Genomic DNA, 25,633 nt, shown 5'->3' on the forward strand with positions numbered 1-25,633 from the left:
GCTCTGCAGACGTGCGGGGGGGGGGGGGGGGGGGGAGGTAGATGAGGGGGCGTGGCTTATTTCTCCCCGTGCAGATCTGCGTCCTTTGCCTTCGCTTCCCGCACGTCTGCACGGGGAGAATGTATGCGGTGCTCACAGGGGAGTATGGAGCGGGCTCGGGATTCCTGCCCGCTCCATACTCTGCAGCCCCCGGCTGTTCTCAGTAGCCGGGGGCCGCCGCTAATAGCCAGCATGCGGCGATCGCCGCGGCTGGCTATTAACCCTTTAGATCGCCGCTGTCAAAGCTGACAGCGGCGTCTAAAGGGAGATGTGAACGCTCCCTGGTGGGCTAGTGGGGTGGATCGCCCCCCCGCAGCACGATCGCAGGGGGGCGATCCACTATAGAGGTAGCCGGAGGGCTTACCTCTGCTTCCTCCTGTCCCGCTCTGTCATTGATAGATCCTTGCTGGACCAGGCTCTATCAATGGATCACAGAGCACACAGATTAATAGAGTTCAATAGAATCTATTCATCTGATTCCTCATAAGTCTAATAAAGTGTCAAAAAAAATAATAATAATAAATAAAAGTTTTAATAAAAGTTTGAAAGACACATATTAACCCAGTGGTCTTCAAACTGTGCCCCTCCAGATGTTACAAAACTACAATTCCCAGCATGCCAGGACAGCCGTTGGCTGTCCGGGCATGCTGGGAGTTGTAGTTTTGCAACATCTGGAGGGCCACAGTTTGAAGACCGCTGCATTAACCCCTTCCATGTTAAAAATTCAAATCACCCCCTTTTCCTATATAAAAACATGCAAACATAATAAAAATAAACATATTTGGTATCGCTTTGTGCGTAATTGTACAACCTATTAAAATATAACATTATGTATCCCGTATTGTAAATGTAAAAAAAATACCAAACCACAGATTTGAAATTTTTATAATATCCCAGAAAAAAAAAGTTAAAAAGCGATTAAAAAGTCAGATCAATACCAAAATGGTACCGATACAAAAAACAGATTATGGCGCAAAAAATGAGCCCTCATACAACCTGGTATGCGGAAAAAAAATAAAGCTGCAGGGGTTAAAAAATGGCAATTAAAAAAAATTAGAAAAAGTCCAGAATTAGTAAAACATGCCGTAAACGATACAAATCTGGTATTACTGTAATCAGGCTCCTAAAGTTTAAAACTAACATGTTACCTCAACCACAAGGTAAATGGCGCAGAAAAGAAAACCACCAAATCTGCAAAATTATCTTTTACTATTTCAATTTCACTTCCCTTAATATATATTTATATATTTTTTTGGGTTCTGAGAATGTTATTGAAAAATTAAAAAGGTATCATTATAGTAGGTAGATATCATTATAGTAGGTAGTTATGGCTATTATAGGGCGAGGAGGAAAAAACGAGAGCGTAAAAGCGAAAATTGGCCCGGACAAGTGGATCGTCATGAGGGACAAGTAGATTTTGCTCCATTTTAGTCCCGTGGACAAGTAGTTTTTTATAAAATTTCCACACCCCTGTGTATGTATGTAATGTATGATGTGGGGGGTGTATCAGCGGTGGGTGTATGTATGATGTTGAATATGTATGGTGTATATGTATGTAATGTATGATTAGGGGGGATGTATCAGCGGCGGGTATATGTATGATGTGTGCATATGTATGGTGTATATGCATGTGTGAGTGTATGTGTAATGTGTATATGTAATGTATGATGTGGGGGGGGTGGCAGCGGCGGGTGTATGTATGATGTGTCTATGTATGTATGTAATGTATAATATAGGGGGCAGGTGTATGTATGATATGTGTATGCATATGTATGTTTTGTACAGGGGCAGACTGAGATGTTGGGCAGTGCCCAAGGGCCCTTGTCACGGGAGGCCCGCTGCTGCCAGTTGTGCTATCTTCGGTAATTTTTTTAATTTATTTTTAGTGGCTTCTGGCCACCCACACTAAATTACACCACCAGAATCCCGCCCCCTTCATACTCGCCCGCCAACCAAGAGCCCCACGGATGCACACAAACACGCCCGAACCAAAACTACAACTTCCAGCATGTTGCACCATAACCTAAACTGTAGAACTATAAAGTGCAACATGCTGGGAGTTGTAGTTTTGGTTCGGGTCAGCTGCAGAGCCATAGGCTGCATCAGGGCATGCTGGGTGTTGTAGTTACTAACTGCAATTCCCAGTATTCTTTGACACAGCCTATGGCTCTGCAGCTGACACGAACCAAAACTACAACTCCCAGCATGTTACACAATAAACTTAACTGTACTACTATACAGTGCAACATGCTGCAACACCCACACAACCATAGACTATCAGGGCATGCTGGGAGTTGTAGTTACTAACTGCAATTCCCAGTATTCCTTGACACAGCCTATGGCTCTGCAGCTGACACGAACCAAAACTACAACTCCCAGCATGTTACACAATAAACTTAACTGTACTACTATACAGTGCAACATGCTGCAACACCCACACAACCATAGGCTGCATCAGGGCATGCTTGGAGTTGTAGTTATCTAGTAACGTCCAGCATTTTCTGACACATAAATTAGAGTAAATAAAATCCACCACATAAACTGGAGAAGCAAAAAAAACCCCAGTAAAAAAGCGTTGTTCAGTGGTTTCCAATCAAAAGACTCCTATGAAGTTCCTATGAAGACTGAAAAATAGTGATTCAAATATTTTAGGTGCGTATATATGTGAATAAGCCATTTTCCTAATAAAAGTTCCGATGATAAATGGTTCCGAAAAAAACTACAGATAACGACACATAAAAGATTGCCCTCATACATCCCTGTATATGGAAAAATTGGAGTTATAGGGGGTCAGATGGGGGTGGGGCGCAATTTTGGGCTTACCTCGTGTAAAAAGGAGCTAGCTACAGCGCTCCCGCCGCTAATAGCCTGACATGCTGCGATCACCGTGGCCGCTATTAAACCATTAGATCACCGCTGTCTAAGTTGACAGCAGTGTCTAAAGGGATCTTATATCCATCCCTGGTGGTCTAGTGGGGTGGATCATATTATTTTAGTTGAAATTATTTTATCTACCAGGACAAGTGGATTTTCTTGAGGGACAAACAGATTGTGTTCCGCTTTAGCCCCTTGGACAAGTAGTTTTTTTTTTATTTCCACACCCCTGATGTACCTGCACATATCCTTTCATCTCTATTCTCATTTGCTGATACACAAAATCGTATATTTTTCTTTTTTTATGTTTTTGTTATGGTTTTGAGTTTTCACTACTACGATGGCTTGTTGCTACCACTCTACTATATTATTGGCAGTGCTGTACTATTACTTTGTGCAATTGTCACATTTGATAATACTTTCTGTCAATAAACTTGATCTGTTTGAAACTAAAAATGTACTAAACTATTTTATTTTCTAAAACAAATCTATATTTCAATGTAGAAATATGCAAACTTACACCAAAAAAACATAACCACGTGACGAGACAATATACTAGGAGAATTGGCTTTTATAACTTTTTTTTTGTGTTTTTTTTTTTTTTTTTCAACTAGAGCTTTAGAGCTGGGAACCCATCTTGTCATGAGAACAGAGGTAAGTTGTCCACTGAATGGAGCAGCAGTTTGCATGCTTGGCATCTGTAAATCCAACTTTATGGAAGTTCTGAATAAAGCTGAGAGCTGTACTACACTATTTACATAACTCCCATAGACAGTGAATGGAGCAGAGGCCGAGATGACCCACTGTTGCTCCACTCACAGGGGGGGACCTACATTCCCATTATCGGCAGGGGGGGACCCCGTGGTAGGACACCATTCAATCAGCTAGTTATCATCTAACCTGACCAGATTGAATTTGTGTTACTTGTGTTTGATACAAGCATAATATATATATATATATATATATATATATATATATATATATACACACACACACAGACACACACAAAATCCCTTACACATTTCCCAGTAGACCACCCCCATTTTGCTCTATGCAGAAAGAAAGTCTAACACAGCAGATCCCCAGTAGTAACATATACAGCATGCTGCAAAGTCAAGATGTCTGACATGTTTCAGCTTCAGCCCTTACTCAGCAGCTAAATTTACGACCTAACCCTGTCTGTTCCTACATAAGTTTTAGTTGATTTTTATTGTTTTTGTATACTGCCTTTCTGCAAAAGGAAACTTGAAGTGCCCTGTTTGCAATAGGAGATCTGAAGTGTTGGAGGTTAACTGAGGAGACATGCATGACCTGTGTTTCCTGCAAGATTTAGAAAAATCATTCCTGTATATTTTTCCTCTCTTTATGAAAAACCCCTGACATTGGCTTCAGAAAACAGGATTAAAAAAACTGCGGCTAGGTTTCCACCCAGGATTTTTTTCTGTTGTTTTTTGGCCACTCATGTTTTTGAGCCAAAGCCAGAAGTGTATTTAAAATGAACGAGAAATATAAAGGAATGACTTATACTTCTCCTTCCTACTGGATCCACTTCTGGCTTTGGCTCAAAAACGGCAGTGGCATTTTTTCAAAAAAGTATGGCAATTCTTAGAGAGAAATGAAGAATGCACTCACCCAAATAGATAACTTGCTAGTAGAACAAACTTTATTCTAAAAAGCAGTAAGCGTACAGCGGGTAGGGTCAGGGAGCAGCTCGCGGCAACAGACTGTTTCCTGCGCCCAAACGCACTTCCTCGGGCCGCCAGCAGAATAGCACTCCCGTGAAAGATCCTCCGTATGTGCCTATCTCTCCAGATAGCTGGACGCACAACAGACCGTGCAGTGCCGGACCCCTCTCTATTGTGTAATTTTTTCAAAAAACACCACAAAAAAACATGTTGAAACCTAGCCCTAAAAGGGCACATGAGAAGTATCTTACTAATCAATTATTTTGTAGATCTGCTCCAATTTGTAAGTTTAAAATAACTGATGGAACAGGTAAAGGTTGGGAAACTGGAAATGCAACTAGTGAACTTTTTCAGTTAACATAATTACAGGGCCATATTTTAAAGGGTAGTTTTCCTGGTAATTTTTCTCAGCCAAAAGTGCACAGCAAAAGTTACTTTAAAGCATACCTGTAAATTCAAAAGAATTTTTTTTTTTAAACCTGCATAGCTTGCTTCCATTTGAAACACAGAGCTGTGTGCTGACATCATGAGCACAGTGCTCTCTGCTGACATCTCTGTCCATTTTAGGAACTGTCCAGAGTAAAAGGAAATCCCCATAGCAAACATATGCTGCTCTGGACAGTTCCTAAAATGGACAGAGGTGTCAGCAGAGAGCACTGTGCTCATGATGTCAGCAGACAGCTCTGTGTTTCAAAAAGAAAAGAATTTCCGCTGTAGTATTCAGCAGCTAATAAGTACAGGAAGGATTAAGATTTTTTAATAGAAGTAATTTACAAACCTGTTTAACTTTCTGGCACCAGTTGATTTAAAAAATAAAAGTTTTTCACCGGAGTACCCCTTTAACTTACCTTTCTGCCATCAGACAGGTCTAGCTTGCCCATGCACAGTCCAGGCTCTCTCTTAGGCATAGTTAAACGGGAACCGACAGATTGATCAACCTTGGTAACCCGAATATACAGGTGGAGAGGATGATCCGGAGTAAAATGTATTCCTTACCCCCAATTCGTTCAGCTGTTCATGAGATATAGCATAATCATGCAATATGCAAATTAACTGTTAATGGCACTGGGGGTGGGTTCGAAGACTACCTACACCGCTGATGCCATCCCCTGGGTCCCATTTTTGCCACCCTGCTTATCAATATTTATTTCCTTTTACTTGATAAGCGGTGCTGCGCGAAAAAGACCTAGGGGACAGCGTCAAAGGTGCAGTTAGTTTTTAAGCCCATCTCCAGTGCAGTTATAAGTTGATTTGCACATTACAGGATTGTGCTATATCACGGGAACGGCTATACGGATTGGGGTAAGTAATATACTGCTTTTCTTAGGATCACCCACACTAACCACCTGTATATTCAGGTTAGTGGGGTTGACCCATTTGTCAGTTTACCTCTAAGCTCCCCATCTACTTCCCGTGTTCCGTCTTTGTTTCTTTGCCTGTTGTTCGGGGAATTCCATCTCTATCAGCAATGGACAACTGTTTGCAGGGAAGTGAGACTCCTAATGGTCAAGATTGTTATATATATATATTTTTTTTTTTATGGGTAAGAAATAATTTTTGGCAGGCGGTTTAATTTCCCACTTCATTGCTATTCCAATATGTGCAAAGAAGAAAGTAGTTTGCACTCACCCAGTAGAGCTGTTAAAAGTCTTCTTTATTAGATTATGATTAAAACATTTTTGAAGTGGAGGTAGAGAGATGCGGTCAGCATAAGCTGACTGACCGGCCGAGGCGAGGCATCGCTCCTTCTCAAGCCTTCTCTCAGGCTTGAGAAAGCGAGCTGAACCGCGAAAGGAGCGCTGCCTCGCCTCGGCCGGTCAGTCAGCTTATGCTGACCGCATCTCTCTACCTCCACTTCAAAAATGTTTTAATCATAATCTAATAAAGAAGACTTTTAACAGCTCTACTGGGTGAGTGCAATCTACTTTCTTCTTTGCACGTATTGTTTATACCATACCTGGACATTTTGATTAGCACCCCCGAGAGCATTTTGGATATCTCTGTGCCATTCCATTCCACACGTTTGTCTATTAACCCTTGCCAGCCTTGCAGTAGTGCCTGCCTGCCTTTCTCAGCCATAGTTCATAGCTATTCCAGCCTCGCTGCATGCCCAAGGGACTTGTCTGCATCCCACATGACTGCAGAATGGACCAGAAATCCCTTCTGCAATGTATCTCTGCTTGAGTAACTGTACACATGCATCATTTTAAAGTTAACAGAAATAGGTCAATAAAATGACACTTTCTGCAAGTGAAGGTTTTTTTGTAAGACAGAACTGAACCTCATTGATCAAAATGGTCAGGGATATAAATGAACACGCAAATGTGCAGTACATTCTTGTGTCTACAGAAAAGGGATTCTTGCATTTTTCTGCAATGTTTTTGTTGAAAGGTCTCCAACTAAACTGTGAGATACAAGTTGTTCCCTAAAAAAAGGTTATTCTAATGCCAAGCCTCAAGCTTAATTAGGGTTTCAATGGATCGCTCACAAAAAGTTAGAAAATAAGCACATTCATTCAGCTGCCAGTCCTAGCTCTTTCCAATGTATTCTCAAGTTCTGCCTAAAAATCTCCAACATTTTACCTACATTACCTGTACTTCGTGTTAAAAATCTCCACCAGAACACGGTAGTTATTGATCCTAAAAGTAAAGATCCACAGTGGTCTCATGTCTAGCATTAAAAGGAACCTGTTACCAGCTTTATGCTGCCCGAACCCCAGTCAGCGTAAAACTGGTGCAGCAAGTGCGATCCTGGAACACTATGAATTACTTTTGGGTGTTTCAGCATAATCATAGTTTAAAAATGCAGGTAACTAGTCCTAGGGGCGGGTCCTTGCAGCTGCTTCGCACCCAGTCTGTCTCCAGAAAGTTTAACAGATTTGTAAATTATTTCTATGAAAAAATCTTAATCCTTCAAAGTAGTTATAAGCTGCTGAAGTTGAGTTGTTCTTTTCTTCCTGACAACAGTGCTCTCTGCTGACACCTCTGCTTGTCTCAGGAACTGTCCGAAGCATTAGAGGTTTGCTATGGAGATTTGCTCCGCCTCTGTACAGTTCCTGAGACAGACAGAGGTGTCAGCAGAGAGCACTGTTGTCAGACAGAAAAGAACAACTCAACTCCAGCAGCTAATAACTACTGGGAGGATTAAAATTTAATAATAGAAGTAATTTACAAATCTGTTTAACTTTCTAGAGCCAGTTGATATATATAAAATAGTTTTTCCCTGAAATATACCTTTAACCCCTTTAAGGACCAGGCCAATTTTCACTGTAGCACCAGAGCGTTTTTTGCACATCTGACCACTTTTACTTTAAGCATTAATAACTCTGGGATGCTTTTACCTATCATTCTGATTCCAAGATTGTTTTTTTGTGACATATTCTACTTTTTGTTATTGGTAAAATTTTGTCGATACTTGCACCATTTCTTAGTGAAAAATTCCCAAATTTGATGAAAAAATTAAAAATTTAGCATTTTTCTAACTTTGAAGCTCTCTGCTTGTAAGGAAAATAGACATTCTAAATAAATTATATTTTGATTCACAAATACAATATGTCTTCTTTATGTTTGCATCATAAAGTTGACATGGTTTTACTTTTGGACGACATCTGAGGGCTTCAAAGTTCAGCAGCAATTTTCCAATTTTTCACCAAATTTTCAAAATCTGAATTTTTCATGGACCAGTTCAGGTTTGAAGTGGATTTGAAGGGCCTTCATATTAGAAATACCCCACAAATGACCCCATTATAAAAACTACACCCCTCAAAGTATTCAAAATGACATTCAGTAAGTGTGTTAACCCTTTAGGTGTTTCACAGGAATAGCAGCAAAGTGAAGGAGATAATTCAAAATCTTCATTTTTTACACTTGCATGTTCTTGTAGACCCAGTTTTTGAATTTTTACAAGAGGTAAAAGGAAAAAATCCTCTCAAAATGTGTAACACAATTTCTCTCGAGTAAGGAAATACCTCATATGTGTATGTTAAGTGTTCGGCGGGCGCAATAGAAGGCTCAGAAGGGAGGGAGCGACAACGGGATTTTAGAGAGTGAGTTTTTCTGAAATGGTTTTTGGGGGGCATGTCACATTTAGGAAGCCCCTATGGTGTCAGAACCGCAAACAAAAAAAAAACAAAAAAACACATGGCATACTATTTTGGAAACTACACCCCTCAAGGAATGTAACAAGGGGTACAGGGAGCCTTAACACCTCACAGGTATTTCACGACTTTTTGTTAAAGTCAGATGTGTAAATGAAAAAAAAAATGTTTTCATTAAAATGATGGTTTTTCCCCAAATTTTACATTTTTACAATAAAAATAAAAAATAAAAATAAAAAATTACAATTTTCATTTTCACGGACCACTGTTCCAAAAATCTGTCAGACCCCTGTGGGGAGTAAATGCTCACTGTACCTCTTATTACATTATGTGAGGGGTGTAGTTTCCAAAATGGGGTCACATGTGCCCCCCCCCCCCCCTGTTCTGGTACCATGGGGGCTTTGTAAACACACATGGCCTTCAATTCCAGACAAATTTTCTCTTCAAAATTCCAATGGTGCTCCTTCTCTTCTGAGCATTGTAGTTCTTCGCAGGGCACTTTACATCCATATATGGGGTATATTCTTACTGAGAAGAAATGGGGCTACAAATTTTGGGGGGCTTTTTTCCTATCTTCCCTTGTGAAAATGAAAAATTTAGGGTAACACCAGCATTTTAGTGAAAAAAAACTTTTTTTTTCATTTTCCCATCCAACTTTAATGAAAATTCTTCAAACACCTGTGGGCTGTTAAGGCTCACTATTCCCTTTATTACATTCCGTGAGGGGTGTAGTTTCCAAAATGGGGTCACATGTGGGTATTTTTTTTTTTTTTGCGTTTATGTCAGAACCGCTGTAAAATCAGCCACCCCTGTGCAAGTCACCAATTTAGGCCTCAAATGTACATAGTGCACTCTCACTCCTGAGCCATGTTGTGCGTCCGTAGAGCATTTTACGTCCACATATGGGGGTATTTGAAATTGCGTCACAAATTTTTTTTTTTCCTTTTACCTCTTGTGAAAATAAAAAGTAAAGGGCAACACCAGCTTGTTAGTGTAAAAAATTTTTTTTTTATTTTTTTTTTACACTAACAGGCTGGTGTAGACCACAACGTTTCTTTTTCATAAGGGGTAAAAGGAGAAAAAGCCCCCCAAAATTTGTAGTGCAATTTCTCCCGAGTACGGAAATACCCCATGTGTGGCCCTAAACTGTTTCCTTGAAATACGACAGGGCTCCGAAGTGAGAGAGCGCCATGCGTATTTGAGGACTAAATTAGGGATTGCATAGGGGTGGACATAGGGGTATTCTACGCCATTGATTCCCAAACAGGGTGCCTCCAGCTGTTGCTAAACTCCCAGCATGTCTGGACAGTCAGTGGCTGTCCGGAAATGCTGGGAGTTGTTGTTTTGCAACAGCTGGAGGCTCCGTTTTGGAAACACTGCCGTACAATATGTTTTTCATTTTTATTGGGGGGGGACAGTGTAAGGGGGAGTATATGTAGTGTTTTACCCTTTATTTTGTGTTAGTGTAGTGTAGTGTTTTTAGGGTACATTCACACTGGCAGCGGTTTACAGTGAGCTTACCGCTAGGAGTATGCACTGCGCCGAAAAATTTGTCGCAGCTCATACTTGAAGAAGGAAACTTACTGTAAACCTGCCCGTGTGAATGTACCCTGTATTCACATGGGGGGGAAAATCTCCAGCTGTTTCAAAACTACAACTCCCAGCATGCTATAGGCACACTGGTTGGAAAACCTTCAGTTAGGTTCTGTTACCTAACTCAGTATTTTCCAACCAGTGTGCCTCCAGCTGTTGCAAAACTACAACTCTCAGCATGTACTGTTCGCCGAAGGGCATGATGGGATGTAGTTATGCAACAGCTAGAGGTACACAACTACAACTCCCAGCATGCAGAGACAGCTGTTTGCAGTTTGGGCATGCTGGGATTTGCAGTTTTGCAACATCTGGAGGGGTACAATTTAGAGATCTCCAATCTGTGGAGCTCCAGCTGTTGCAAAACTACAAATCCCTGCATGCCCAAACAGCTGTCTGGGCATGCTGGGAATTGTAGTTTTGCAACATCTGGAGGGTTACAGTTTAGAGACCACTGTATAGTGGTCTCAAACTGTACCCTCCAGATGTTGCTAGGCAACTCACCGGCTTCCGTCGGATCCAGGGAGCCAGCCGCACAACATCGCCGGACTCCGATCTCCTCCACCGATGGTCGCCCACAGCCTCGCCTGCGGGGTAAGTGGACGTCGGCGCCGGTCCTCTGTCGTTACCCTGTCCTGCCCCGCCTATTGTGGGTGGGCAGAAAGGGGAAACCGAAAGTAAAGCCCCCTGCTCCCGTCTAGACCACCAATAGCAGGGATAGGAGGGGTGGCACCCCTGCCACCTCACTCCTATCCCTTCAGGGGGATCGTGGGTGTCTTGGACAACCGCGATCCCCCTTATATTCCGGGTCACCATCAGCGTGAATTCACTTGCGATTTGCGGCGATCGCCGACATGGGGGGTCTAATGACCCCCCTGGGCATTTGCGCGGGGTGCCTGCTGATAGATATCAGCAGTCACCCCCATCCGGTCCCCGCCCGGCAGGGACCAAAATTCCCACGGGCGTACAGGTACGGACCAAGCAAATTTTCACTGTAGGACCAAAGCATTTTTGCACATCTGACCACTGTCATTTTATCCCCTTAAGGACCCAGCCAATTTTCACTGTAGGAAATCGGACCACTTTCACTTTAAGCATTAAAGGGGTTATGCAGGGAAAAACTTTTTTTATATATATCAACTGGTTCCAGAAAGTTAAACAGATTTGTAAATTACTTCTATTAAAAAATCTTAATCATTTCAGTACTTATGAGCTTCTGAAGTTAAGGTTGTTCTTTTCTGTCTAAGTGCTCTCTGATGACGTGTCTCGGGAACTGCCCAGTTTATAAGCAAATCCCCATAGCAAACCTCTTCTAAACTGGGCGGTTCCCGAGACACGTGTCATCAGAGAGCACTTAGAAAAAAAAAAAACATCCTTAACTTCAGAAGCTCATAAGTACTGAAAGGATTAAGATTTTTTAATAGAAGTAATTTACAAATCTGTTTAACTTTCTGGAGCCAGTTGATTATATATATATATATATATATATATATATAAAGTTTTTTTCCTGGATAACCCCTTTAATAACCCTGGGATGCTTTTACCTTTCATTTTGATTCCGAGATTGTTTTTTTGTGACATATTCTACTTTATGCTAGTGGTAAAATTTTGTCGATACTTGCATCATTTCAAAATCATTTCATTCCAAAATTTGATGAAAAAATTGAAAATTTTGCATTTTTTTTTTACTTTGAAGCTCTCTGCTTATAAGGAAAATTAATTTTCCAAACAAATTATATATTGATTCACATATACAACATGTCTACTTTATGTTTGCATCATAAAGTTGACATGTTTTTACTTTTGGAAGACATCAGAGGGCTTCAAAGTTCAGCAGCAATTTTCCAATTTTTCACAAAATTTTCAAAATCGAAATTTTTAAGGGACCAGTTCAGTTTTGAAGTGGATTTGAAGGGCCTTTATATTAGAAATACCCCACATATGACCCCATTATAAAAACTGCACCCCTCAAAGTATTCAAAATGACATACAAAAGGTTTGTTAACCTTTTTGGTGTTTCACACAAATAGCAGCAAATTGAAGGAGAATATTCAAAATCTGCATTTTTTACACTGGCATGTTCTTGTAGACCCAGTTATTGAATTTTTACAAGGGGTAAAAGGAGAGAAATCTTCCTAAAATGTGTAGCCCAATTTCTCTCGAGTAAGAAAATACCTCATATGTGTATGTCAAGTGTTCAGCAGGCGCAGTAGAGGGCTCAGAAGGGAAGGAGCGACAGTGGGATTTTGGAGAGTGAGTTTTTCTGAAATGGGTTTTGGGGGGCATGTCACATTTAGGAAGACCCTATGGTACCAGAACAGCAAAAAAAAAAAAAAAAAAACACATGGCATACTATTTTGGAAACTACACCCCTCAAGGCACGTAACAAGGGGTCCAGGGAGCCTTAACACCCCACAGGTGTTTGACGACTTTTCGTTAAAGTTGGATGTGTAAATTATTTTATTTTATTTATTCACTAAAATGCTAGTTTTCCCTCAAATTTAAAACTTTTACAAGGGAAAATAGGACAAAATGCCCCCAAATTTTGTAACCCCATCTCTTCTGAGTATGGAAATACCCCATGTTAGGACGTAAAATGCTCTGCGGGCGAACTACAATGCTCAGAAGAGAAGGAGTTTGGCTTCTGAAAAGCTAATTTTGCCGAAATGCTTATGCTGATATGGTTTTTGGGGGGCATGTCCCATTTAGGAAGCCCCTATGGTGCCAGGACAGCAAAAAAAAAAAACATGAAATACCCCATGTGTGGACATGAAGTGCTCTGATGGCAAACTACAATGCTCAGAAGAGAAGGAGCGCCATTGAGCTTTTTGAAAGAGAATTTGTTTGGAATGGAAATCGGGGGCCATGTGCGTTTACAAAGCCCCCCGTGGTGCCAGAACAGTGGACCCCCCCCCCCACATGTGACCCCATTTTGGAAACTACACCCCTCACAGAATTTAATAAGGGGTGCAGTGAGCATTTACACCCCACTGGCGTTTGACAGACCTTTGGAACAGTGGGCTAAGCAAATAAAAAATTACATTTTTCATTTTCACGGATCACTGTTCCAAAAATCTGTCAGACACCTGTGGGGCATAAATGCTCACTGTACCCCTTTTACATTACGTGAGGGGTGTAGTTTTCAAAATGGGGTCACATATGGAGGGGGTCCATTGTTCTGGCACTATGGGGGCTTTGTAAACACACGTGGCCTTCAATTCCGGACAAATTTTCTCTTCAAAATGGCGCTCCTTCTCTTCTGAGCATTGTAGTTCGCCCGCAGAGTGACTTTACATTCACATATGGGGTATGTTCTTACTCAGAAGAAATGGGGTGACAAATTTTGTGGGGATTTTTTCCTATTTTCCCTTGTGAAAGTGAAAAATTTAGGGTAACACCAGCATTTTAGTGAAAAAATTTTTTTTCCTCATTTTCCCATCCAACTTTAATGAAAATTCGTCAAACACCTGTGGGGTGTTAAGGCTCACGTTCCGTGAGGGGTGTGGTTTCCAAAATGTCACATGTCGGTATTTATTTTTTTGCGATTATGTCAAAACCGCTGTAAAATCAGCCACCCCTGTGCAAATCACCAACCAATTTAGGCATCAAATGTACATAGTGCACTCTCACTCCTGAGCCTTGTTGTGCGTACGCAAATCATTTTACGCCCACATATGGGGTATTTCTGTATTCAGGAGAAATTGCGTTACAAATTTTGAGGGTCTTTTTTTGCTTTTACCGCTTGTGAAAACAAAAAGTATGGGGCAACACCAGCATGTTAGTGTAAAAAAATTTTTTTTTTTTACACTAAAAGGCTGGTGTAGCCCCCGACTTTTTTTTCATAAGGGGTAAAAGGAGAAAAAGCCCCCCAAAAGTTGTAGTGCAATTTCACCCGAGTACGGATATACCCCATATGTGGCAGTAAACTGTTTCCTTGAAATACGACAGGGCTCTGAAGTGAGAGAGCGCCATGCGCATTTGAGGACTACATAGGGGTGGACACAGGGGTATTCTACGCCAGTTATTCCCAAACAGGGTGCCTCAAGCTGTTGCTAAACTCCCAGCATGCCTGGACAGTCCGGAAAAAGCTGGGAATTGTTGTTTTGCAACAGCTGGAGGCTCCGTTTTGGAAACACTGCCATACAATATGTTTTTCATTTTTATTGGGGAGGACAGTGTAAGGGGGTGTATATGTAGTGTTTGACCCTTTATTATGTGTTATTGTAGTGTAGTGTTTTTAGGGTACATTCACACTGGCGGGTTACGGTGAGTTTCCCGCTAGGAGTTTGCGCTGTGGCGAAAAATCTGCCGCAGCTCAAACTTCAAGCAGGAGACTTACTGTAAACCTGCCCGTGTGAATGTACCCTGTACAACTCTCAGCGTGCACTGACAGGCCATGCATGCTGGGAGTTGTACTTTTGCAACAGCTGGATGCACACTGGTTGGAAAACCTTCAGTTAGGTTCTGTTACCTAACTCTGTATTTTCCAACCAGTGTGTCTCCAGCTGTTGCAAATCTACAACTCCCAGCATGTACTGATCGCCGAAGGGCATGCTGGGAGATGCAGTTATGCAACAGCTGGAGGTCTACAATTTAGAGACCACTGCACAGTGATCTCCAAACTGTGGCCCTCCAGATGTTGCAAAACTACAAATCCCAGCATACACAGACAGCTTTTGCAACATCTGTAGGGCTACAGTATAGAGACGACTGTATAGTGCTCTCAGACTGTAGACCTCCAGATGTTGCTAGGCAACTCACCGTAGGATCCAGGGAGCCAGCCACGGTCGCCCGCAGCCTCCGCAGATCGGCAAGTGACCTTCGGCGCCGATCCCTGTCGGCTTCCCCGTCCTGCCCCGCCTATTGTGGGTGGGCAGAATGGGCAAACCGAAAGTAACCCCCCCCCCCTGATCTGCTATTGGTCAACGCGTCTATACGACCAATAGCAGGGATAGGAGGGGTGGCACCCCTGCCATCCCTTCTGGGGGATCGTCTACAAGGGGGGGCTGCTGTCTACAAGGGGGCTGCTACTAATGACTGCCGGGGGGCTGCTGTTAATGTATGCAAGGGAATACTACCTACTATTAAAGGCAATCTTACAGCAGAGTCACCTGCACTAACTTGAATTTATTGGTAGATAGGTTAGCTGACCCGGTTTCTGCCGCTGCTCACCATGTGTACATAGGTCTCACCACCAATGCAAATTCCCTGTTCTGCACAATGGATAAGAGAGAAATCTTGGCTCATACTACAGCAGCCGCCTCCATTGTACACAACAAGGACCCACATATCATACGGTGAGCAGCGCCAGAAACCAGGTCACCCTGCTGTCAGATTCCCTTTAAAATATAAGTACTCGTACTTGGTATCAGCGAGTACTAGAATTTAAGTATCGGTACTCGTACTCTGTCTTTAAAAAATGGTATTGGGACATCCTTAATACTGAGTAACATAACTTTTTATTTTTTTCTGTGATATGATACATGGCTTTAAAGACCAGGCCAATTTTATTTTTGTGTTTTTTCTCCTCACCTTCTAAAATCCATAACTCTTTTAGATTCCCTACCACAGACCCATATGAGGGCTTCATTTTTGCATGACCAATTGTATTTTGTAAATGTACGGCAAACTCAAAAAATAATTTTTTTAGTGATGAGATTTAAATGAAAACCAAAATTTAGCAAATTTTGGAGGGTTTCATTTTCACACTGTACACATTACAGTAAAATGACGTGTTCTTTATTCTGTGGGTCCATACGATTAAAATGATACCCATGTTTACATACTTTTCTATTATTGTACTGCTTAAAAAAAATATTTAAAACCTTTTTGTACAAAATCAGTATGTGTAAAATCGCCCTATATTGACCACCTGTCACTTTTTCCTTTTTCCGTATACGGGGTGGCGCTGTGATCTGTACTTTTTATCGATACCACATTTGAGTATATGAAACATTGAAATCACTTTAAAAAAAAAAAAAAAAAAGGAATTAAATAAAATGCAACAAAAAAGCAGCAATTTTAGACTTTCATTTTTTATTTTTTACATTTACACCGTTCACCGTACGGTATTATTAACATTATACTTTGATAGTTCGGACATTTGCACACGTGGTAATATCAAATAGGTTTATCATTTATTTTTTTACGTTTTTGGGGGGGTAAAATGGGAAAAAGGGACAATTTACATCTTTATTGGGGGAGGGGATTTTTAACTTTTTATTTATTTATTTTTTTTACACTTTTTTTATGTTCCCAGAGGGGACCATCGATAGCAATCATGTGATTGCTGATACTTTTCATTGCTAAGAAATGGGACACAACACTGATCAGTATTATGTCTGCTCGATCTCAGACCAAAGCAGAAGACCCTTGGAGACGGCCGGGGGGGCCATTTTAGACGATCGGATCCCCGCGGCAGCACCGCGGGCGATCCGATCATCCATTTAAACACGTGCATTGCCGCAGATGCCGTGATCTGTATTGATCGCGGCATCAGAGTGGTTAATGGCGAACATCAGCGCGATCGTTGATGTCCGCCATTACCGGCGGGTCCCTAGCTGCTGATAGCAGTCAAAACCCGCAGTGCATGACACGAACAGCGCTCGTGTCATCCGCATCAGGACATACATTTACGTCCGTGGTTGTTCAGGGGGTTAAAGGGGAACTCGGGTGAAATAACTATGTAAAATCGCTCAGGGAGGGCGACAGTAAAAAAAACAACCCTCTTATCTTCCTCGCTCCCACACTGGGTTTGGGTGATGTGATTTCACACAGCCGCTCATATAAAAAGCAGGAATGACTTGCCTTAGGTGCTAAGTTCTGGGATTCTGGCATTAGAGAGGCTTATTCTTGTAAGACAAGGTGTCTTTAGTGTTATTTGATATGTCTGTATTGAGATACAAGGCAAAAAAGCAATAAAAATGCAGCTTTTTTTTTTACATCTCTAATAATGTGGCCCACACTGTAAGCTAGATTAGTATTTGTCCTTGTTTTTACAGGCACGACCGCTATATTGTGCATTCACGTAGGAGTGTAAATTACCATCCCTCCAGGGAGCAGATCTATTTAGAGCTTTACCAGCTGAAATCCCGGTAATGTACAGTTCAGCAGATCTATAGGAAGAAAAAAAACAAAAACAGGGCAATCAATTCCCTCTACTGCATCTCCGCAATGAGCACTGTGACTAACCAGTGATCCCAGTCAGCTCAGGCCTTATTGACCACTGGACGGGTTTGTAGTGAATCAGCAATATCCACAGCTCCCCTGGGAACGGAAGAGGATCATAGGAGAAGACCATCAGTATAATGCAGTGTTTCCCAACCAGGATGCCTCCAGCTGTTGCAAAACTACAACTCCCAGCATGCCCGGACAGCCAAAGGCTGTCCGGGCATGCTGGGAGTTGTAGTTTTGCAGCAGCTGGAGGCACCCTGGTTGGGAGACACTGGTATAATGCAACAGAACAGAGAAAAAGTATAGTGATCTACAAATGTATCCTAGGGCTCATAAGTGTGGTAGACGTTTCCACACATGGGTGGATGAAGGAAGCTGAGAGCAAATGCATTACCAAGTTTTTTTTTCTATCAGTTTTGTCATTTCATTTTTCAATACATTATTATGAGGGCAGCCATCCTGTCAGAGTTTTTTTTCCTTTTTTATTTTTTTTACAGCAAGCCCCATGGATATAGTTACATATGGCCTATTCATTTGTATGGGAGAAGTTTGCAGGCATGCTCTGTGGCCTGTGCATAGGTCATTCCACAGGGGAAGGAGGAGGCTGAGTTCTAAGCATCATATATTGTGAATGGTGTGTTATCTATATACAGGCAAATATCGCACCGTAATCCTGTCTGTGATGATAAGACTAGGTTCATAATGAATTTAGGTGGCACCATTAACCCCTTTAGGACCCGGGGTTTTTCCCTTTTTGCATTTTCGTTTTTTCCTCCATACTTTTAAAAAATTATAACTCTTTAAATTTTGCGCCTAAAGATCCAAATGAGAGCTCATTTTTTGCGCCACCAATTCTACAAAAATCCACGGCGAAATGGAAAAAAAATCATTGTGAGACAAAATTGGAAAAAAAAAACGCCATTTTGTAAATTTTGGGGGCTTCCGTTTCTACACAGTACATTATTTGGTAAAAATGACACCTTATCTTTATTCTGTAGGTCCATACGGTTAAAATGATACCCTACTTATATAGGTTTGATTTTGTCGTACTTCTGGAAAAAATCATAACTACATGCAGGAAAATTTATACGTTTAAAATTGTCATATTCTGACCCCTATAACTTTTTTTATTATTCCAAATATGGGGCGGTAGGAGGACTCATTTTTTGCGCCGTGATCTGAAGTTTTTAGCGGTACCATTTTTGTATTCATAGGACTAATTGATCGCTTTTTATTCATTTTTGTGCTTACGCCATTGACCGAGCGGTTTAATTAATGATATTTTTTTTATAATTCGGACATTTCCGCACATGGCGATACCACATATGTTTATTTACAGTTTTTTTTTAAATGGGAAAAGGGGGGTGATTCAAACTTTTATTAGGGAAGGGGTTAAATTATCTTTATTCACTTTTTTTTTTTTCACTTTTTTTGCAATGTTATAGCTCCCATAGGGACCTATAACACTGTACACACTGATCTTTTACATTGATCAATGGTTTCTCATAGGAAAATATTGATCGATGATTCTGCCGCTTGACTGCTCATGCCTGGATTTTAGGCACTGAGCAGTCATTCGGCGATCGGACACCAGGAGGCAGGTAAGGGGACCCTCCTGCTGTGTCACAGCTGTTCGGGATGCCGCGATTTTGCCACGAACATCCCGAACAGCCCCCTGAGCTAACCGGCAACAATTTACTTTCACTTTAGACGCGGCGTTCAACTTTGAACGCCGTGTCTAAAGGGTTAATAGCACGCGGCACTGCGATCACTGCCTCGCGCTATTAGCCACGGGTCCCGGCCGTTGTAATGACACGGGAGCGGACTCATGACGTACCGGTATGTCATGGGTCCTGTAGGGGTTGAAAGGGATACTCTGGTGGAAAACATTTTTTTTTTTCTTTTTTTTAAATCAACTGGTGCCAGAAGATTAAACAGATTTGTATATTACTTCTATTAAAAAATCTTCAACCTTCCAGTACTTTTTAGCAGCTGTATGTTATCGAGGAAATTCTTTTCTTTTTGAATTTATTTTTTGACTTGTCCACAGTGCTCTCTGCTGACACCTGATGCCCGTATCAGGAACTGTCCAGAGCAGGAGAAAATCCCCATAGCAAACCAATGCTGCTTTGGACAGTTCCTGACAAGGACAGTGGTGTCAGCAGAGAGCACTGTGGACAAGACAAAAAATTAATAAAAAATAAAAAGAATTTCCTCTGTAGCATACAGCTGCTAAAAAGTATTGGAAGGGTAAAGATGTTTTAATAGAAGTAATTTACAAATCTGTTTAGCTTTCTGGCACCAGTTGATTTAAAGAAAAAAAAATTCCACCGGAGTACCCCATAAAAATGAATTCTGCTGTACTCCACAGTATAACGCCAAGATTGGGACGTTAATCTGCCCATGTATAAGAAGCCTTACTATACTGAATGCAGATCTATTATCTTGTTCTTATGATTTATGATGCCTGGCAATCACTAATATATGGGGGAGATTCATCAAAACCTGTGTAGAGGAAAAGTTAACCAGTTTCCCATAGCAACCAATCATGTCGCGTCTTTCATTTCTCAAAGGCCCTTTTCAAAATGAAAGAGGCGAGCTGATTGGTTGCTATGGGCAACTGGTTATCTTTTCCTTTACACAGGTTTTGATGAATCTCCTCTACAGTCTCTCAAGTTGTACTATATTGTGCTGCTTCCCTTTCAAAAGGAGTGTATGCACTAGGTGTGGGATTTACACATGGCAGATATTATAAGGGGAGATTCATCAAAACCTGTCCAGAGGAAAAGTTGCTGAGTTGCCCATAGGAACCAATCAGATCGCTTCTTTCATTTTTAAGAGATCTTTTAAAAAAATGAAAGGAGTGATCTGATTGGTTGCTATGGGCAACTCAGCAACTTTTCCACTGGACAGGTTTTTACAAGTCTCCCCCTTCGATTTTGGATTGTTCTAGATCAGTGGTCTTCAACTCCCAGCAAGCCTGGACAGCCGGTATGCTGGGAGCTGTAATTCTGTAACATCTGGGGGTCCGCAGTTGGAGACCACTGATCTAGACCCTTGTGATTACTTTGCACTTCTCCTTGGCCCCTGTGTTTCCTTTTGCAGTATCTCGCTGCCTCTATTCAGCCACACAGAGAATTAGAGTTTTTTGCACTATCCTCTGTTCTTCACGAGTCGTATATTTTTGTACTTTCAATACTTTGTTGTTGGTGCGCTTTACGGGTGTTTATGTTTTGAATAAGCAAAGTAATTACATAGTTCTGAGCTGCCTTTTTATTGTAGTTATTCACTACAAAAGCAAACTGGAGTAAAATAATTAAAGGGGTACTCCGCTGCCCAGCATTTGGAACAAACTGTTCCAAACGCTGGAGCCGGTGCCGGGAGCTCGTGACGTCATAGCCCCGCCCCCATGATGGCTGGGGGGGGGGGGGGCGTGATGACTGGAGTACCCCTTTAAGGTCTAAGTGCTGAGACTCTCTCCGATTGTTTGTATTAGCCGGGTAAAGTATGCGGCAGCACACTTTACTCTCCTGCTCAGCGTTGTGTCCGAATGATTTCCCACTGCACATCTGCAACAAGCAGGCACTGTGACTACAGCGGGAAATCTACCACTGCGAGCGGACACACAGAGCTACCCAGCCACATCCGGGAGCTGTGACTGCTGTCAGTGCATGCGCTCCGTGTGACCCTACCATTACTGTGCTTAGGGATAAAGCGGTCAGTCAGCGGTGGGGAGGGGGTGTGAACCCGCATCTCAGGGATACATATGACCCCGTTCACAAAGCTTCCATCACACAGTAATGAATAATCTGGGCTGTGGAAGCCAAACCTCCTACTCCAACATCATCTTGGGTAAATGGCTCATGTAAAATCATTAGTAATATTACATTTACTGTAGTGATATTGTAACATCAAGCTGTTGGTATTTATAAACAGGGACTAGGTTCACACTGTCACTAAACATATCCATTAGGCTGGGTCCACACTACGTTTTGTCCCATACGGGAGCGCATACGGCAGGGGGGAGCTAAAAGCTCGCGCTCCCGTATGTTACCGTATGCGCTCCCGTATGTCATTCATTTCAATGAGCCGACCGGAGTGAAACGTTCGGTCCGGTCGGCTCATTTTTGCGCCGTATGCGCTTTTACAACCGGACCTAAAACTGTGGTCAACCACGGTTTTAGGTCCGGTTGTAAAAGCGCATACGGCGCAAAAATGAGCCGACCGGACCGAACGTTTCACTCCGGCCGGCTCATTGAAATGAATGACATACGGGAGCGCATTCGGTAACATACGGGAGCGCGAGCTTTTAGCTCCCCCTGCCGTATGCGCTCCCGTATGGGACAAAACGTAGTGTGGACCCAGCCTTATTCTGCTCCGGCATACTGTATGAGCAAAACAACAATAACAATGGCAGTACCAGGCCGACATCAACACTGTCAGACAGCATTGACCTTAATGGGATGCATCAGGCTCTGTCATTGCGTCTGGTATTTTACTGGAAAAAACAGCCCTGCAGGTTTTACTATTTTGCTTAGAATTTCCAATGGAATCTCCTACTGGAGCCTCCAGTGTGATGGAAACCTGACCTTACCTTTAAAATCTCTTAACTTTTCTAAATTCCAATAAGTAAATATACAACAATTTATACATTTAGCAAGTTAGGCTAGAGCTACATAATAACTATGATCTGGGCCCATCAGGGGGGTACAGCCAGTACCCCAGTAAGGGCCCCGGGCCCCGATGCACCCCCCTGCAGCTGATTAAACAGCGGTCTTCTGTTTCTTTTTTTTTTTTTTTATCTAAGAGCCGAGGAACGTGCTCTCGAATCACCCAAAGTGCAAAAAAAAGAGAGGCCCCCATCAAACCTTACCCTTCGCCTCCGGACCAAAAGGTACCTGCGAGGTTCTAGGTTCGATGTCCCTTTTCGCCAAAGCTACTAAGGGACCACAAATGTTCCCAGAATCCCCCTTGGCGTTAGCCAAGGTGGTATCTGCCCGCAGAGCCGATAACGGTAGGTACCCTGCCAGAGTAGGAGTACCCGGCGTGTTTGCAGGGAGGTGCGGAACCTAATGGCCACACACACCTCCCCTAGACCGCCAGGAGGGACACCCAGAAGGGCTACCGCATCCTGACAAATCCTGTGGACACACAACATGCAAAAAGTGACACAGTGAGACAAAAAAGAAATAAATAAGTGAATGTGTGCAGATATACTGCCCGGACATCCGGCCGGATCTATAAAAATTTCTCTGATCCTAGCCAGAAGGCCGGGAATCAAGAGGTGAGTGCCACAAGGTGAAGAGATTATGGTGCCCGTGCTTCAACTCAGTGAGCCAGTATTCCCAGCGAGTTTTGGCACCTCGGGGGTCACCACTCCCCAAGGCACTAAAGTACCTCGGCTCTAGACCCTCTCAGCCTCATGGCGAGACCCGGATGAAGCAGGTCACATCAGGGCAGCCTTCGAGCCGATTCCTCAGAACCAGCCCCAGAACGCCCCGGTACTCCTGTTCCCTACCAAGCAGCACCCATCCCCACCAGCTCCACACTGGCATCGCATGCCACCAGCATGAAACTGATAAGAACAGATACTACATGTGATCTTAGCCAAAAGGGCGAAAAGCAGTCTTCTGCTTCTATACATACATTACGCAAATAGTACATGTAATGTACACACAGAAGCGTAGACTTACACTGCGGGCTATGTGATGATGTCATTTCACCTGCCAGAGAAGTCCTGTGTCATTTCAGAGGCTGCAGAGAGCCTGGTCTCAGAGCAAGATCAGGGTAAAGGTGAGTATAATTTTTTTTTGTTTGTTTTCATGTGGGGCCACTACCTACTTGGGGAATTACCTACTAACTACCTACTGGGGGCTTTATCCATCTTGGAGCATTACTGGGGGCATTACCCACCTACTTGGTGCTTCTACTTTATAGGGGGATTCCCTACCTTCCTACTGGGGGCATTACCTAATATAGAAGGGGAAAAGACCTACCCACTACCACCCAATCCCCCTACCCTTTACCCCCCACCACACTTACCTACACCCTCTATGCAGGGCACCAAGGGGAATATTATCTGGGGCACTGAGGTCAGGAACAGGTGGGGAATGTGCTGAAAAAGTGTGGAGCCTTATATGTTTGTGTATCTGGCAGATTCTGTGGTGAAGAGTCATGGTTGGAAGAAGACGGCATGGCGGTCTAAGCAAAACTGAGAAGAAAAAGATAGAAAACAACTCCAGGAAGACGCCTCATAATCCAGGCACTATTATTCTCACTTGCATATTTTAGTAACAGTAGGATTGTAATACGTATGGTGATAATACACTGCTCAAAAAAATAAAGGGAACACTAAGATAAGACATCCCAGATCTGAATGAATGAACTAATCAATGGAAATCAAATTTATCAACCCATGGAGGTCTGGATATGGAGTCAGACTCAAAATCACAGTGGAAAACCACACTACAGGCTGATACAACTTTGATGTAATGTCCTTAAAACAAGTCACAATGAGGTTCAGTAGTGTGTGTGGCCTCCACGTGCCCGTATGACCTCCCTACAATGCCTGGGCATGCTCCTGATGAGGTGGCGGATGGTCTCCTGAGGGATGTCCTCCCAGACCTGGACGAAAGCATCCGCCAACTCCTGGACAGTCTGTGGTGCAACGTGGCATTGGTGGAAGGAGCGAGAAATGATGTCCCAGATGTGCTCAATCGGATTCAGGTCTGGGGAACGGGCGGGGCAGTCCATAGCATCAATGCCTTCCTCTTGCAGGAACTGCTGACACACTCCAGCCACATGAGGTCTAGCATTGTCTTGCATTAGGAGGAACCAGGGACAACCGCACCAGCAGATGGTCTCACAAGGGGGTCTGAGGATCTCATCTCAGTACCCAATGGCAGTCAGGCTACCTCTGGCAAGCACATGGAGGGCTGTGCAGCCCCCCAAAGAAATGCCATCCCACACCATTACTGACCCACCGCCAAACTGATCATGCTGGAGGATGTTGCAGACAGCAGAACGTTCTCCACGGCGTCTCCAGACTCTGTCACGTCTGACACATGTGCTCAGTGTGAACCTGCTTTTATCTGAAATTCCGCTTGCGGAAAGACCAATTCACTTCTATGGGATTCTGCACTTCGTTGGCACTTCAGAATGTCCGCATGCGGTCTACGGAATGCGGACTCTCATCCAAGTGTATTGGGCTTTCATTTGAGGCAGAATTCCACAAGCGGAAATTCCGCCCGTGTGAATAGGGATATTTATCAAAACCTGTGTAGTGAGAGAGTGGTGCAGTTGCCTATAGCAACCAATCAGATCACTTTTCATTTTTAAAGAGGCCTGTGGAAATTTTAAAAAGCCATCTGATCGGTTGCTATGGGCAACTGCACCACTCTTTCTCTGCACAGGTTTTGATAAATCTCCCCCAGTAAGTAAGTGGATACATTGCAAAAGCAGTCCTGGTCTAAGCAGTGTTGATGATGATAATGACAAGTTTCTGGATAACCCTTTTAAAAGGAAATCCTTCATTTTAATTTTCAGGTACAGTGTAGACAAAAGACACTGCAGATGATTTGGACTACCTCTTCCATGGTGTTTTGGCAGCATTTTGGCTGTAAAAGAATCATGGAAGATGTAGTCCAAAACATCTGAAGTGCTGAAGGTTGCCTATACCTTTTGTAGACCCTTTGGAGGAGGCGCTCAACTTGCATTTAGAGAGTTTATGCTCACTTCCTGTGGTGCATCTTGGTCTCTCTGTTACTAAAGACATACTGAGCCTAACAACAGGCAGTGAACTGCAAAGTTAGTAGAAGTGAGACCCCTAGTGGCTGAAACTTTAGACACATCTAGAAATGACATGAGACAGATAATCAGATATGTAAATAGTGAAAGAGAGATGAGATAGATAATCTTATAGACAGGATAAAAAAAAAATATGTAGATAGATAAATAATAGAATACAATGGATATGAGAGAGATAGATATGAGAGATATAGATAGATATGAGATAGATCGATAGATAGATATGAGATCGATAGATAGATATGAGATAGAGAGATATGAGAGATAGATAGATAGATAGGTATGAGATAGATAGATTTGTATAACATAGATAGGTATGAGATAGATAGATAGATAGATAGATAGGTATGAGATAGATAGATAGGTATGA

The 25,633-nt window shown here is 42.5% G+C and overlaps 1 protein-coding gene across 4 annotated transcripts in view; it reads right to left on the reverse strand.

The window, feature by feature from the left end:
- The window catches only part of SMS (spermine synthase), a 203,786-nt gene that overhangs the window by 162,561 nt on the left and 15,592 nt on the right, over positions 1 to 25,633 (reverse strand). Inside the window, exons 1-2 of one of the 4 annotated variants that reach the window (XM_056558601.1) lie at positions 23,500 to 23,648; positions 17,329 to 17,399 (exon numbers count right to left, since the gene is read on the reverse strand). The exons of 2 other annotated variants lie outside the window; for them this stretch is intronic. In XM_056558601.1, coding sequence (XP_056414576.1) covers positions 17,329 to 17,399; positions 23,500 to 23,633 — 205 coding nt within the window. In that variant the 5' untranslated portion in view covers positions 23,634 to 23,648. Of the gene's footprint in view, positions 1 to 17,328; positions 17,400 to 23,499; positions 23,649 to 25,633 lie in introns of those variants that run through there. One more of the 4 variants, XM_056558600.1, reaches the window with a different exon arrangement.

The sequence above is a fragment of the Hyla sarda genome, chromosome 2 (genome assembly GCF_029499605.1).
Source record: "Hyla sarda isolate aHylSar1 chromosome 2, aHylSar1.hap1, whole genome shotgun sequence".
Lineage (NCBI taxonomy): Eukaryota > Metazoa > Chordata > Amphibia > Anura > Hylidae > Hyla > Hyla sarda.